At 40.9% G+C, this 16,600-nt stretch overlaps 1 protein-coding gene across 1 annotated transcript in view; it reads left to right on the top strand.

Moving 5' to 3' along the window:
* ACADL (acyl-CoA dehydrogenase long chain) overlaps positions 1-16,600 on the top strand; it is a 34,622-nt gene continuing 18,022 nt past the window's right edge. The window contains exons 1-7 of the mRNA XM_047773394.1: positions 1-309; positions 4,297-4,452; positions 5,043-5,180; positions 6,245-6,409; positions 11,639-11,705; positions 14,752-14,916; positions 15,586-15,687. Coding sequence (XP_047629350.1) covers positions 233-309; positions 4,297-4,452; positions 5,043-5,180; positions 6,245-6,409; positions 11,639-11,705; positions 14,752-14,916; positions 15,586-15,687 — 870 coding nt within the window. The 5' untranslated portion in view covers positions 1-232. The remainder of the gene's footprint in view (positions 310-4,296; positions 4,453-5,042; positions 5,181-6,244; positions 6,410-11,638; positions 11,706-14,751; positions 14,917-15,585; positions 15,688-16,600) is intronic.

Below are 16,600 nucleotides of genomic sequence, written 5' to 3'. Positions count from 1 at the left end.
AAAAACCTTCCGCAGTCTCGCGCAGGGTAGCTGAGGATCGCTGCCCAAGGCGCTCCGGTCTAGAAGGGTACGCCGGCCTCGTTTACTTGGGCGGCTGTGCGAGGTTTTTTTGGGGTGCGACTGCAAGGAGGAAGGCCCCAGGGACATCCCGCTGTCCCAGCGCCTCGCCCCGCACTCAGGGAGTCACCGAGAAGACGCGCCATCGCCCAAGTTGCCTTTCGCTGTCGCAGCCATGGCCACACGACTCCTCCGTGGGTCTCTGCGCTTGTGGGGCGGCCGCTGTGCTCCGCGCCTACCGACGGCCTCGAGGTTAGTGCCCGCCCTGCTCTATCTGTGCAGCAGGGAGGCTGCAGGGCCGCGGGGCGACACGCACACTCCATTCCTGGGGCTCGAAACCAGTGGCTAGCGGCCTCGACCAGAGCTTGAACTGAGCCTTGGGGCGTAGGAGGGTAGGAGAAGCAGCTGGGCTTTGCCGGGAGGCTTCCGGAACAGTGATCATACCGCCTGCAGCGAGAGTGGAGCTCTGCCTCTGCAGCCTCACCGCCTGGGGAATCTAAAGGGTGTGGGGGCGGGGGGATTGCCAACCTTTTCTGGCCTGGGTTCGGCCTGTTTGGTTTCAAAGTCTACGGAGGACACCGGGAGTCTGTTTTTTTTTTTTTTTTTTTTTTTTTTTTTTTGCTATTTCTTGGGCCGCTCCCGCGGCACATGGAGGTTCCCAGGCTAGGGGTCTAATCGGAGCTGTAGCCACTGGCCTACGCCAGAGCCACAGCAACGCGGGATCCGAGCCGCGTCTGCAGCCTACACCACAGCTCACGGCAACGCGGGATCGTTAACCCACTGACCAAGGGCAGGGACCGAACCCGCAACCTCATGGTTCCTAGTCGGATTCGTTAACCACTGCGCCACGACGGGAACTCCAGAGTCTGTATTTTGAAGAGTTTCTGAGAGGCGATGTTGGGGAGTCACCTCTTGGGCACCATGACCTTTGGTCCAGTTGGAACTGTGGCAGAAGGCACCGCCCCATAGTGAACTTGGGAGTGGGACTCCCGCAGCCTCCACCCTTTGCGGGGACGCCTGGAGAAGTGTCCTAGAGAAATGTCCTGAAGAAGACACTCCTGAACAGCAGCAAAGACCTGATGACGGCTCCATCAGATAAGGGAATTAACTGGAGATCTGACAGATCTTTTAATTAATTAAATGCGGAGGAAGTAATAGGGTTCCTAAGTGGGTCGGTGATATTATGGTAATGTTTATAAAATCAAAATCTTCCCCTACTGTATAACACCTAAAATCCTGTCATTGGATAAACAAATGGAAGCACTGGGGATTCTCTATATAATGAGAGTGACAGGAAGGTTCGATTAGTTCATTGCAGCACTCTAAGATGCTTTGGAAACAAAATTCCTCCTGTTGTGGAGGAAGGCTGGGAAGGCATCACTGAGGAGTGAGGACGTTGGGATACACATACTTTTCTAAGCTCAGTCCCAGAACTTCATAAGACGGTGAAGGTGAGACTTTTGGGTATCAGGAATATTTTGTGCTCTTAAAATTAGAGGTCCTCAAAGATCTTTTATTTATGTGGGTTTTATCTGTGGATGATATCAGTATTATAGATACCTACAACACTTGGAAATTTTACATACATTTAGTTCATGTAAAATAACTCATTATATGTTAAATAACGTTTTTATGGAAAAATAACTTTTCCCCAAAAAGTAAGAAGAGTGACATTGTTTTACACTTTTGTAGATCCCTTAATGTCTGGCTTAATAGGCAACAGCCCGATTCTAAGATCTGCTTCTGCATTGTCTGTTGTGACAAGTAGTTTAAATATAGGAAGAATATTGGCAAAAGGACCTGAGGGACCCTCTGAATGGGTCAGGGAGTACAGTTTTATTTTAACAGACTTCTTAAACTTTAATGTACATATGAATCACTTAGGACTGTTACTAAAATACAGTTGACCCTTGAACAGCACATATTTGAATTCTGTGGGTCCACTTACATAAATTTTTTTCAGTAGTAAATTCTGCAGTACTACACAGTTCACAGTGGGTTGAATCCAAGGATGCATAACTGTGCTCTGGGGAACTCACAAATACAGAGGGCTATATATTATATATGTATGGGGGACTGTAGGTTATACAAGGAGTTTTGATTGTGCTGAGGTTCAACAGGTCCCTAACACCTGTGTCCTTCAAGCATTAGAGGCACAGATGGATTCAATAGACCTGGAAGGAGGCCTGAGATTGTGTATATATAACCAGCTCCCACGTGTTGCCTAAAGGTGCTGGTGGAGTCAATAGCCCTTTTATAATGTAAGTAGGCTTAAAATAATAATAATAGAGCCTAACCTGTTAGATCAGTAGCAGTTTAATGCTTTAGGAAGACAATGGCTAATTTATAAAGTCAGTACAGGTTTCTTGGTTTTTATTGGGAGAAAAAGGGCCTATTTATTTAGTACAGGTTCCTTGGTCTTTGGAAAATGGATGTTCCAATAAACTTACGTTCACTTGTTTTGATTTTCTTCGTTATGCTGTACTCTCTCTTGAACACTTCAAAAAAAAAAAAAAAATGTTTCCCTGTGTTTTTTGTTCCCACCTTCGGCATGCAGAAGTTTCCAGGCCAGAAGCCAAACCGGTGCCACAATTGCTCCCTGAGCCACAGAAATGACAATGCCAGATCCTTAACCACCTCAAAGCTCGGTCTCCACATACCATCCCACTGAGAGTTTGAGCTTCAACACATGAATTGCGTTGGGGGTTAAGAGGGTGAGAGTCACTTCATTGCATTAAGCAAAGTTGTGTAAACTGAACAAAATAATCCATTTTCGGGGTGAGGGATTGAAACAACCTAATTGCCAATAAGACTGGGTCTTTTCTGGACTAAGAAGTGAAAGGGAAAGAGAAGGGAAGGATAGGGTAGGATAGGGTCAGGGTCTAAGAAAGAGAGAAACCCAAAACAGAATTTCATGGGAAACAAAACATCCTTTGGCAATATTAGAATATATGGTTAAAAGGTTTTTTAGATGTGAGCTTAAAAATGTCCGGAGTGGTACACAGATTTTCAAAATTTTTTCAGGATTACCCTGGAGAGAGAAAATATGAAGACCATTTAAAAAAAAGAACTACAGAGCAGTCTCTTTTTAAGCTTAGTATGAGGGACAGGGACAGGAAAGGTCGGTTTCTGAGGATCTTGAATAATGGCAGAGTCATCCTTACAGAGCATTTTGATGGTGATTTTGATGTTGATTTAAGCTAGGTCGTAATGTGGCAATAAAATCAACACAGTTTGTATCTTCATACACCTGCCCGTATAATTCTGGATAAAATATTAATGGAGGGGTTACATTATTTTAAATTGTGCACATTACATCAGAACATCAGTATTTCTGTGGTCCTATTTGAATTTTACATTTTTTTTTATTTTTGTCTTTTGTCTTTTTTGTTGTTGTTGTTGTTGCTATTTCTTGGGCCGCTCCAGCGGCATATGGAGGTTCCCAGGCTACGGGTTGAATCGGAGCTGTAGCCACCGGCCTACGCCAGAGCCACAGCAACGCGGGATCCGAGCCGCGTCTGCAACCTACGCCACAGCTCACGGCAACGCCGGATCATTAACCCACTGAGCAAGGGCGGGGACCGAACCCGCAACCTCATGGTTCCTAGTCGGATTCGTTAACCAATGCGCCACGACAGGAACTCCTGAATTTTACATTATTTAATCAGCATCACCTGACAATACTATTTTACCTCAGCTCAAACATGTGGTTAGTTCTAGGCATGGTGTCCTCTCCAAGGATTTGGAAGTCAGGAGTGTGTTGAATAAGGGTAAACTACTTCTTAATCTCATCCAGGTGAGATCAATCCTAAAGTGGGATCTAATGCTCAAATTCGAACCAGTTTCTTTCTGCCTGCCTCTAAACTGTCTCTGAGGGGGAAAAAAAAATCAGAATTTTTCCATGTTATTCAATAGCACTGATTTTCCATGTTGGAAGTTCCTGTTGTGGCTCAGCTGACTAGTATTTGTGAAGATATGGGTTAGATCCCTGGCTTCGTTGGGTTAAGGATTTGCCGTTGCCATGAGCTGTCATATAGGTCATAGGTCCGATCGGGTGTTGCTGTGCCTGTGCTGTAGGCTGGCAGCTATAGCTCCAATTCAACCCCTAGTCTGTGAATTTACATATGCTGCAGGTACAGCCCAAAAAAGCGGAAAAAAAAAAATTCCATCTTGTTCAGTGACATTAATTTGGATATGAAGAGTAATATACTTTTTTCTTAATGTCTGTATATTTTTAAGATGTTCTCATTCTGGAGGGGAGGAACGTCTAGAAAGTCCTTCTGCTAAAAAATTAACAGATGTAGGGATTAGAAGAATCTTCTCTGCAGAGCATGATATTTTCCGGGAAAGTGTAAGGAAGTTTTTTCAGGAAGAAGTGATTCCTCATCACGCAGAGTAAGTGGCACATTTTCTTTTCAAGTATGCACATAAGAAGTACAAGACGGACCATTTCCTAGAATGCTATGTGTTGTTCTATAGAAAAAATACTGTGTCCAGTGCTTTATTAACATTTTACCACTCCTCAGTATCATACTGTAAGGTTTCGGGATTCTGAACCTAGTTCAAAGCTTTTTAAATGAATTTTAAAATATATAATTAAATAATATGTTGACCTAAAACGAATTGACTGCCATTTATTTCTTCAGCAAAAAATGGGTTTATTCTAGTCAGCGGAGTATCACAGTTCAGGTCTGCAGCCTGGGTGAACTGTGCAAGTCTGTGCACAGCTAGGGAAGAAGACACTTACAGACAGAGAGTAAGTTGAGGGGGCTAGAGTAAACAGAGCCCAGGGTTTTTGGATGGCTGGGTCCTTGCCAGGAAGGAAAAGTCATTCTTCTTCAGTCTCATGGTGTGAGAGCTCCCCATTCTTAATTACCTTAAATTAAGGGAGCATTCCTGCACAAAATTATTCATAAATTCAAATTGTGGTCATGTAAATAATATGAAAAATGTTTTTCTGAGTTTAAAATGTTTGTTATTTGCAGATGGGAGAAAGCTGGAGAAGTGAGTAGGGAGCTTTGGGAAAAAGCTGGAAAACAAGGACTGCTTGGTATCAATATTGCGGAGCGTCATGGTGGCATTGGGGGGGACTTGTACTCGGCAGCTGTTGTTTGGGAGGAGCAGTAAGTATGAAAACACTTGAAGTTCAGTCTTGTTAGCTTGCCTTTCTGTGATGATGATTTAAAAGTGCTTTCTAATCTTGTAAGATTGAAAATCCCCCTTTAAGCTGTTGTAAAATAGGTGCTTCATTTCTAATTGACCCTTGTGGTTGTTGCATAGACTAAGAACATATTCAGTAAGGATTTCAGTTCATAAATGGACAAATATTTGAACCAACAATTCATCAAAAAAGAAATGTAAGTAGATGAAAAAGTTTCATCCTTACTACTAATCAGATGCAAATTAAACTAACCTAGAGGTATCATTTTGCGAATCTACAAAAGCTAGTGAAAATGAAAATTCGTAATACTCAGTGCTGACATCGATGGCATTATAAATTAGAACTATAAATGCTTTGGAGACTAAAAGCATGGATACATTAAAAATGAAAATATTCTGCTCTTGAATCTGGGACACCATATTGGAGAATTTTACCTTAAGGAAATAATTTAATAGAAAAAATAAAAGCTATATACAAACGTCATAGCCATGTCAGATCGTAATCCTCTAAACTTGTATGCCATCTAAATGTCTAATAGTGGGCAAAGAATAAATAAATTGTAGTACATAAGCAGTTTGTGATATTTTGTAGCTACTTAGGATTATTATTGTGACAGCTTTTGTAAGTACGAAATTTAAACCATGACTGCACCTGCAGCTGTATTACACTACACATATCCATGTGGCAAAGGTTATTTGCCAAAATGAAAGTACCGTGTTAGGGTAATACAATTGTAGATGGTAAATTTAAAAAAATATTTTATCTTTTAATTCATTAAATAAGTATTCATTGATCTCAGTGAGAGCCCTGTTATTATGTTAGCGCTAGAAATTAAAAGACTAGTGAAAACAAAGAGAAAACCTTCCAGGATCTTCATAGGTTTGTGGGGAGACAAGCTATTACCACACAAGGTGATACGACCTATAGTACTTTGTTGTTATTTTCTATCTGAGAGTCAAAGAAACTAAATAGAGAGCAAAGTAACTGTTTTGTGCTTTACATTATTTTTTTTTTCCCTTTCTTAAGAGCATATTCGAATTGTACAGGCCCGGGTTTCAGTCTTCATTCAGATATTGTCATGCCCTATATTGCAAAGTATGGCTCAGAAGAACAGATTAAACACTTCATACCCCAGATGACTGCAGGGAAATGTATTGGTGCCATAGCAATGACAGAGCCTGGAGCTGGAAGGTAAATCAGCATTTTGGTTGGTGTTGAATCTTGGAAACAGTTCCTTGGCAGGGAATATTTTCTTTTCTTTCTTTCTTTCTTTCTTTCTTTCTTTCTTTCTTTCTTTCTTTCTTTCTTTCTTTCTTTCTTTTTTTTTTTTTTTTTTGCTTCTGAGGGCCACACCCACGGCATATGTAGGTTCTCAGGCTAGGGGTAAAATCAGAGTTATAGCTGCTGGCCTACACCACAGCCACCTCGATGCCAGATCTGAGCCCTGGCTGCAACCTACACCACCACAGCTCACGGCAATGCCGGATCCTTAACCCAGTGAAGGAAGCCAGGAATCAAACCTGCAATCTTATGGTTCCTAGTCGGATTCATTTCCACTGTGCCACGACAGCAGGAACTCCAACAGTGAATATTTTCTCAGTGTCTGCTTGACACAAAGCTCACAACATCAAGTAACTTCAAATTCCAGTAGGAAAATAAGGCTTTATTATATGCTAATAACAACACAGTAGACTGTACTCCATGTTGTGTTTGAGATACTTAGTGCAATGCAAATAAAATATGTGCATTTTAGGATATGTGTTGACTTTGGGGTATGATGGAATTTAGATGTGGTGTGTCATTTCACATGGAAGTGTTTAGCAGGGTATTTAGAAAATGGATTTGGAAGTCTAGACAGAGGCCATTCATAGATAAGAACAAATTAAAGCAGTGGAAATGAATAAGATGTTATTTGATGTTTACTTAATAAGTACTTTCCATGTGCCAGGTATATGGTGGTGACCAAACCAGATGTGGTCTCTGTGCTTATTGAAGAGAACGACAAAGAAACACATAAAGAAATATATTTGTGCAGTTCCCCTGTGGTGCAGTGGTTAAAGATCCCGCTTTGTCTCTGCAGTGGCTTGGGTCGCTGCTGTGGCGCAGGTTCAGTCTCTGGGAAATTCTACATGCCATGGGTGCAACCAAATTATATATATTTTTGTAATTATAAATTATAATAAGTACTATGAAAGAAACAGGGAGCTGTGCTTGAGACTCGTGGTGCATGTGTGTTTGGTGGGGAAGGAAAAATGAATTTATATATGAGTGTTAGGGAAGAGCTATAAATGTGGTTATATTTCAGCTGAGATCTGAAAGTCGGATGTTTGCAAGACCTTCAATGAGGTGGGACCTGACGCTGAAGGAGGAAAGTGAAAATATGAAAAGGAGACCAAAGAGGAAACGTGTGTGTGTGTTTCATTTGGAACTGTACCAAAGATGTTGTAACAGGGGCAGAAGATTGAGTTTGCAAGAAGTCTAGGCAAGTGCGCTGTCACGAGCTTGAGAGGAAGTGAGTTTGAAAAGGCGATAGGATGGGAGTGAGGAGTTAGTAATATCAAGGCCACAGAAAAGTGGAGAATTGAGAAAAAGTCATGGCGGCCAACCGTGGCCTTTGGATTGTGATTTCAGGAGCGAGGAGAGGCAGAAGTCACTTTGGAAGGGAGGGAGATGAGTCTTGAGAAAACAGGCAGGGAATACAAACTAATTTTTTTTCAGAGTTGTGTGGTGAAGAAAGTGTCGAGCGGGGGCAGTAGTTTGACAAGCCAGCACGATCTGGGAAATGGCTTATATGGAGGAGAGCAATGACTTCGATACCAGCGGGAAACAGACAGTGCAGTGTCTTAAAGAACTTAAAGAACTTAAAGATGTGACAGGGAGTTCCCGTCGTGGTGCAGTGGAAATGAATCCGACTAGGAACCTTGAGGTTATGGGTTCAATCCCTGGCCTTGCTCAGTGCGTTAAGGATCCAGTGTTGTGGCTGTGACGTAGGCCAGCAGCTGTAGCTCTGATTGGACCCCTCGCCTGGGAACCTCCATGTGCCATGAGTGCGGCCCTTAAAAAAAAAAAAAAGGAAGATGTGACAGAAGCAGTAATTGAAAATTCAGGAATTGTTTCTGCAGGATCAAGCCCTAATTTTTTTTTTTTTATCAGTGCTATTTATTTTTAAATGTCTTAATGTACCATAGTGTCACTTGGCAATTTACTTAACATACTATCTTTCCCAGATATAAATCTGTAATTAAAGGCTGATACAGATAATTTTGCCAAAATTAAAAAGGTTTTGTTTAATTCTTTTGTCTAAATATGTGACCTAAAAGAAGTACGGATCTAGGGTTTCCCTTTTGGCACAATGGGTTAAGGATCCAGAGTTGTCACTTCAGTGGCTAGAGTTGCTGCTTTGGCCTGGGTTCAATCCCTGGCTTGGGAACTTTCACAACTTATCCCCCCCTCCCCAACCAATAAGTAGCAATTTAATCTGGTTCATTTTCTTTTAAGATTATTCTCAGAGTTCCCATCATGGCGCAGTGGAAACGAATCTGACTAGGAACCATGAGGTTGTGGGTTTGATCCCTGGCCTCGCTCATTGGGTTAAGGATCCAACGTTGCTGTGAGCTGTGGTGTAGGTTGCAGATGGATCTGGCGTTTCTGTGGCTGTGGCATAGGCCGGCAGCTGTAGCTCTAATTAGACCCCTAGCTTGGGAACCTCCATGTGCCTTGGGCCGATTATTCTCTGAGATAACTGACTGACTGCCCAGTGTTCTGGTTGCATTGAATTTGCTTATAATCAGTGCATTTTAGTTCCAACCCAATGCATGTCAGCCTCATTTAGAGGCAAAAGAATCAGTGAACAGACATTTTTCTCTTTTTTTTGGTCATTTTAGGGCTTCACCCATGACATATGGAAGTTCCCAGGCTAGGGATTGAATCTGAGCTGTAGCCACCGGCCACAGGCACAGCAGCGCAGGATCTGAGCTGCATCTGTGACCTACACCACAGCTCAGGGCAACGCCAGCTTAATCCATTGAGCAAGGCCAGGGATCAAACCTGCATCCTCATGAATACTGGTCAGGTTCATTAACTGCTGAGCCATGACAGGAACTCCTCAGTGAGAGATACTGATTTATCCTCAGCTTACACCTACAGACAAAGTCTTGCTTGATTTGTGTTTTTGGAAATTCTCTGTGCTTTATTAAAAAATTACACAAACTTGGTGGTTAAAACAACAGAAATTTCTCCTCTAAAGTCCAGAAGTCCAAAATTAGTATCATTGGCCCCCAGTCAAGGTGCAAACAGGGCTGCACTCCCTCCAGAAGTTCTACGGGAAAAGCCATTCCTTGATTCTTCCATCTGTGGGGGCTACTGATTTTCCTTGCCTGGTGGCCTCATCACTCCATGATGTAGTCTCTCTCTTTCTATCTATATGATCTCCTTCTGCCTGTCTCTCCTAAGGACATTTATAATTACATCCAGATAATCCAGAATAATCTTCCCATCTCAGGATCCTAAATTGTCCTAAATTAATCACAACTGCAAGACCCTTTTTCCATATAAGCTAACATTTACAGCTTCCAGAGGTTAAGACCTGCCATCTTTTTTTAATTCTTTTTTGACTACCTAGTGACAGAGTTCCTGGACTAGGGATCTGATCTGAGCCACAGTTGCAGCCTAAGCTGAAGAAGTGGCAGTGCTGGATCCTTAACCCACTGTGCTGGGCCGAGGATGGAACCTGGGTCCCAGCGCCCCGAGATGCCGCCTATCCAGTTGTATCACATCGGGAACTCCAGAACCTATCTTTAGGGGTCATTATTCAGCCTGATACTGAGAGTGATAAAATGCCACGGGCTATATAATATAAAGTCCATATACAAAAAGAATCAAAAAATTTACAGCAATAAGTGATGTGGATTTACTTCTATAAGATGCTGTTCATTGTAAGATACCTAGGAAAATTGGAAGTGGAAGCTACCTAAGTCTTCAACAATAGGAGACTGTTAAAAAAAAAATCATGGTGGGAGTTCCCATTGTGGTGCAGTGGAAACAAATCCAACTAGTGTCCATGAGGATACGGGTTTGATCCTTGGCCTTGCTCAGCAGTTCAAGGATCCAGAATTGCTGTAGCTGTGGTGTAGGCTGGCAGCCTCAGCTCCAATTCAACCACTGGCCTGGGAACTTCCATATGCCGCAAGTGTGGCCCTAAAAAGACAAAATATATGTATATATATATAACAAATTCATACATTGAAATTTTATGCCACTGATAAGAATTTTCTTACAGAAAAGCATTAGATATTATTAAGACACCAGAATCGTATGTATGGTTCCAATTTTAAAAAAGTAGCTATATGTATATACCTGTTTCCATGGAAAAATACTATAAAGTTGGTTTGTTTGTTTTGTTTTTTGTTTTGTTTTTTTGGCCACATCTGTGGCACATGGAAGTTCCTGGGCCAGGGATGGAACCCATACCACAGCAGTGACAATGCTAGATCTTTAACCCATTGTGCCACAAGGGAACTCCTGGAAGGTGTTTTTTTAATGTTCATTCCAGAAGGTAAAATTACAAATATTTGTTTAGCTTATATTTAGGGAAAAACCCTGTTCTACTGTAGAGTAGGCTTATTAGAAAAAGTGACATTTGAGACATATTCTTTTATTATTTTTTGGCCACACCCACAACAGGTGGAAGTTCCTTGGCCAGGGATCAAACCTGTGCCACAGTGGTGACCAGAGCCACTGCAGTGACAGCAATGAGTCCTTAACCTACTAGGCTGCCAAGGAACTTCAGAGACATAGTCTTTTAAATAGCTAAGCTTTTGCTCAGTACAGATAGAGGAAGGAACCAAGGTGAATAGAAGCAAGAAGGTACATGGACAAACAATCTGAGGTTTATAATAGGCCTTGAAATGTCATCTGAGTCCAATTAGGGGGTCTTGGATGCTAGCTGGGCCTTGTCATGCACTATAAAATCTGACTATGTAATATCAATTGAATATTCATTCGTATAAATGGTTTAGAATATATCAGACATGGATTTTCTGTGTATTTGTGTGAACATCCCTAATATTATTATTATTATTTTTCTTGTCTTTTGTCTTTTTAGGGCCGCACCCATCACATATGGAGGTTCCCAGGCTAGAATCAGCCCTGTAGCCACCAGCCTACACCACAGCCAATAGCAACGTGGGATCCTTAACCCCTGAGCGAGGCCAGGGATCGAACCTGCGTCCTCATGGATTCTAGTCAGATTCATTTTCACTGCACCATGATGGGAACTCTTGAACATCCCTAATATTATTTAAATGTGGATTTTATAATTGTGTATATGGTTTGAATTATGATAGATATATACTTACATAACATTTGCTCAGTTCACTTTTTACCAAATAATGGATTTTTCTTACACTTTTTCAATTACAGTGATTTGCAAGGAGTAAGAACAAATGCCAAGAAGGATGGAAGTGACTGGATTCTCAATGGAAGCAAGGTGTGTAAAGTAGGGCTTCCATAGTCCTCCTCTCCCGCGTCAGGCCAGGGGTAACAAAGCCTCGAGACCACTCATCACTGATTCTGTCAGATCTCAAAACTCACACAGGAAGTGAGTTTACTTGAGTTGGCACAGGAATGAGCTGTTTGGTTTTGGAGACAGTGAGACTTGTACAACATCTATATTATCTGAGATCTATTCCTCTTGTGTGTTTTGTTTTGCATGTCCCCTCACTAATAGGGAAAATGTTATTTTAGCTTCCAAACCAGCCCTTATCAAACTAGAAAAGGGGAAGGTGAGAGGCTCATGATGTCCAAATGAGGGGCAAATAATACTTAATAGTTAATGAGCTGGATGTTGATGAGAAATTAGGGAAAAGACTTCTCATAAATATTGCAAAGAGTTTGGAGGGGTTTTTTTTTCTTTCTTTCTTTCTTTTTCTTTTTTTTTTTTCTAGGGGCCATACCCACAGCACATGGAGGTTCCCAGACTAGGGGTTGAATCAGAGCTATAGCCACTGGCCTACATCACAGCCACAGCAACACCAGATCTGAACCATGTCTGTGACCTACACCACAGCTCAGGGCAATGCCGGATCCTTAACCCACTGAACGAGGCCAGGAATTGAACCCCCATCCTCATGGATTAACTAATCGGGTTCATTAACCACTGAGCCATGACAGGCATTCCGAGTTTAGAGTTTTGTGGTCCAGTGGGTTAAGGATCCAGTGCTGTCACTGTAGCAGCTTGGATCACTGCTGTGGCCTGGTTTAGATCCCTGGTCTAGAAAATTTCATATGCTGTGAGCGCAGCCAGAAAAAGAAAAAAAAAAAAAGAAAGAAAAATTATGAAGAAGAGTTTGAAAAAACCTTAGGAGAGAAAGATACCTTTGATGGAATTTGAGTCCTTTAGTCCTTCAGAAAGTCACATCAATCCACTGATAGAAGTGCAAAACACTTCCAGTTAAGGTTACAGATGGGCTCAGGAGTTAATATATCCTTAGAGTCTGATATCACTGATGGCAGAGGTTTCTGTAACTGCTTCTGGTGTACACTCAGTAAATATTTGTTGTTGACTGAGTGTTAAGTGAAGAAAAAATGCCCATTGTCTACAAGAAGGAAATCTTTCCAAAAATGTTTCTAGGCCTGGTGAAGAACTAATTTTTTAATTTGTTTTCTTTCAACATTAAAAAAAAGTTACTTACTAATTTTAGACTAATTATCTTTGCATTTGCAAAGTCATGAACTTTAATGTTCTGGCACTATTAAATTGCTACATATTTTTCTGAACACTCAGTTTCCACGCTTACATTATCTGGGATTAATAACAGTTTGTAGGACTGACATCGATCTGATGAACACATTTTGAGTTGCCCAGTTCTAAAGAATATTCCATAATCTAGTTTCATGGTTATTATACAGAAAAACAGTATCTGTGGTATCAACTAAATTTGGAAAATGTGCTCTACTTCTCATTTTCTGATAGGCTGAAACTTTTAAAAGTTGGATAAACTTTTGAAAGTTGAATATAGTGTGTCTTTTGCCCAAGGAAATTCTCTCTCTCTCTCTCTCTCTTTTTTTTTTTTTTTAGGACTGCATCCATGGCATACGGAAGTTCCCAGGCTAGGGATGGAATCAGAGCTACAGCTGCTGGCTTATGCCACACTCACAGCAACGCTAGATCTGAGCCACACTCACAGCTGTGGTCTGTGACCTATACCGCAATGTTGGATCCTCGACCCACTGAGTGAGACCAGGGCTTGAACCTGTGTCCTCATGGATACTAGTCAGATTTGTTTCCACTGAGCCATGATGGGAACTCCAGGAAATTCTCTTTTTATAGATCATCTTGAGTTACTGGTATTCTGGTGTCCTGTGGGGTGTGGTTTTGGGGGCCTTTTTTTTTTGGTCTGTGCCCATGGCATGTGAAAGTTCCCAGGCCAGGGACTCACCTGAGCCACTGCAGTTACAATGCCGGTTCCTTAACCCACTGTGCCACAAGGTAACTCCACTACCTGTTTTTTTTTTTTTTAAGTATATTTAAGTGCTAACTATGATATATAATCAATTAACTGTACACAAAGGGCTTATTTTGACAGAAGGATAGGTTACTTGGTCAAAAGTGAAATGGGAACCACATTCTCCCATAACTCCAGCTTTCTAAACAGGCCCAGTCTGCTCAACCATGGAAGTGGTTGAGATGATCCTGGAAGGATACAGAAAGAGAATTAATACTTGCTTTGTGCATATTTTTTCCTGAGTAAGTATTATCTGATAAGCTTATTTAGTTTGTGGTTTTTATCCCTCCTTAAGTAATGTCTTCCTTATTTACGCCATTTGGAAAGAAGTAGGCCAACCATCATGAAACAGAAACCTATGCCTTTTCAAAAACTGATAAGTTTGAAAGTACAAATACTTTAATAGTATAGTGCCATTTAGAGCAGATTCTTTTTTCTTTTTCTTTCAATTTTTAGGGCTCCCTGTGTGGCATATGGAAGTTCCCAGACTAGAGGTTGAATTGGAGTTGTAGTCGCCAGCCTATGCTACAGCCACAGCAACATGGATTCCGAGCCACATCTGTGACCTACACCACAGCTCACAGCAGCACCAGATCCTTAACCCACTGAGTAAGGCCAGAGGTTGGTTGAACTGTGTCCTCATGGATACTAGTCAGATTTGTTCCTCAATGGAACTCCAGATTCTTTTTTCTTATCTGAAGCTTCTTTTTAAAGTATAGTTTATCATCTTTATAGACAATTTTGTTTTCACTGGAAAATAACAATAATTTGTTAATTATTGTTACTTATTAATAGTGGAAAGACAGTGTATAGGGTTCATTCTTTGAAGTACAGAATAATTTTCCCCATACTCTTTAATGATCTCATGTATGAATAATTAACACTGCAGATAATTCAAATAGAGTACAGAGAGGGGTATAAGGCACATTTTGTCTGATTTAGTCTTCTTGAGTATTCTTTCCCCCGATCATGACTTACACATGGACCTGAGTTATTGTGGAGCATCACAGCATCCTTGGGGTTTTGCAGGTATTCATCACTAATGGGTGGCTAAGTGATGTTGTGATTGTAGTGGCTGTTACAAATCGTGAAGCTCGCTCTCCTGCCCATGGCATTAGCCTTTTTCTGGTGGAAAATGGAATGAAAGGATTTGTTAAGGGGCGAAAGCTACATAAAATAGGACTAAAAGCCCAGGTAAGCCATAGTATAAATTTGTATTTATAATATAATTTACAATATAAATCGTTTGTAAATATAATTCATATTTATTATTTATTAATAAATTGAGTCTACTCATTACGTTTCCTGTATAGAATTACATATAGCGCAATCGTACCTTCCTACCTATGCTGGATTCTTAAAGTATGCTTTTCAGTAATGATAGTGGTATTTCATTGTTTATGCAACTGTGGTCAGCAATGGAAGTGAATCAGTGTTTTGAAAATCTGCTTTAGAAGTGGCAACATTAACTGCATGCTAATAGACCCTCTAGTTTTGAAATGGATGAAAAAATTATGAAATAAGAAAAAATATTTTTTCTACTATTTGGTAATTTTTTCATTACCAAAAAGAAAAGCATGTTTTATTTGATAGGCGTTAGAAATCCTTAATCCTCAATACCTACAGAACTGGACAGTATTAGAGCTAGAATGATAATGTATTGCAGTGGGAAAGTCACTTTTGGAATCAGTGGGAAATGGGTTTGAATCCCTGGTTTACCACTTTCTAGTTGTGTTCATTAACCACTCCAACTTGGTTTTCAGTTTTGTTTTATTTTGTTTTTAATGGAAATAATATTAGTCTCATCAGGTTATTGGAAGCCTTAAATGAGATGATCCTGTACTCAACTGTATGCTCTCTTAGGATACTGCAGAGTTATTCTTTGAAGATGTACGGTTGCCAGCGAGTGCCCTACTTGGAGAAGAGAATAAAGGCTTCTATTACCTCATGCAAGAGCTTCCCCAGGTCAAAAGTATTATAAAGTCTGTCTTTTGATTAGATAATAGACTGGAATAGAATAATATACAGCTATATAAATCATGCATGCAAAATTTGTGATATATATAAATTTTGTAGGCTGGACATGTGATTAACTGAACTCTAGGATATCCAATCAGAGTAAGTCAGGAATGTAAGTTTTTCAGTTCTATGATTGCTTCTTGGAATGATTTTAACATCTTAACTGTAAGTCAAGAATATTTAGCTCTTCGTAAGGAAACATCAGCCAAAACATTTGACAGGGTTTTTTAATTTGTTTTGTTTTATGATAATAACTGTGAATCAAAAGAGAAAGTTTTTGAGTTCAAATTGAAAAGTTTTAGCCACAAAGGGTCAGCCTCTTGTTTTTGAAGTATGGTTGCTGAGTGATTATTAGGCCTCGCATGCCAGCATAAGAAGGTGTCCTGTCAGGTGACAGCAACAGCACGGACTAAACATGAAATTGGGCAGGGGGATCAAAGATTGTTGCGGCCAGTGCTTGGGTTGGAAAAGAATTTCCAGACTCAGAACAAAGTGAAGAGAAAGTTTATTGAGACAAGAAGTGTTGCTGGCGTGGCAGGCTGACTCCGATGATCAGGGAGAGCCTGCAGAGGGTGATTCTTTGTCTGTTCTTTTTAGCCCGAACAAAGGAGTAAGGAGTGGTCTTACAGTATGTTTGCTAATTGGTCGGGTGTGTATAGTCTTATGGTACCTTTGCTTGTTGGTTGGGGACCTGTACTTTCCTATAGGGTCAGGGAGAGGAGCAGGCCAAATATGGGGCAGGAACAGAGTAGGCCAAGTTTCTCAGAAGGTGCTCAAGAACTGTCTAACAGTTGCAGTAAGATGGGAGGGGAGACAAGGGTCTGGTAATTTTTATCTCGGCAACATTGACATCCTGAGA

This window comes from Phacochoerus africanus, chromosome 3 (genome assembly GCF_016906955.1).
Source record: "Phacochoerus africanus isolate WHEZ1 chromosome 3, ROS_Pafr_v1, whole genome shotgun sequence".
NCBI lineage: Eukaryota > Metazoa > Chordata > Mammalia > Artiodactyla > Suidae > Phacochoerus > Phacochoerus africanus.
Note: the sequence above shows the minus strand (reverse complement) of the source record. Positions and strands in the feature narration are given on the sequence as shown.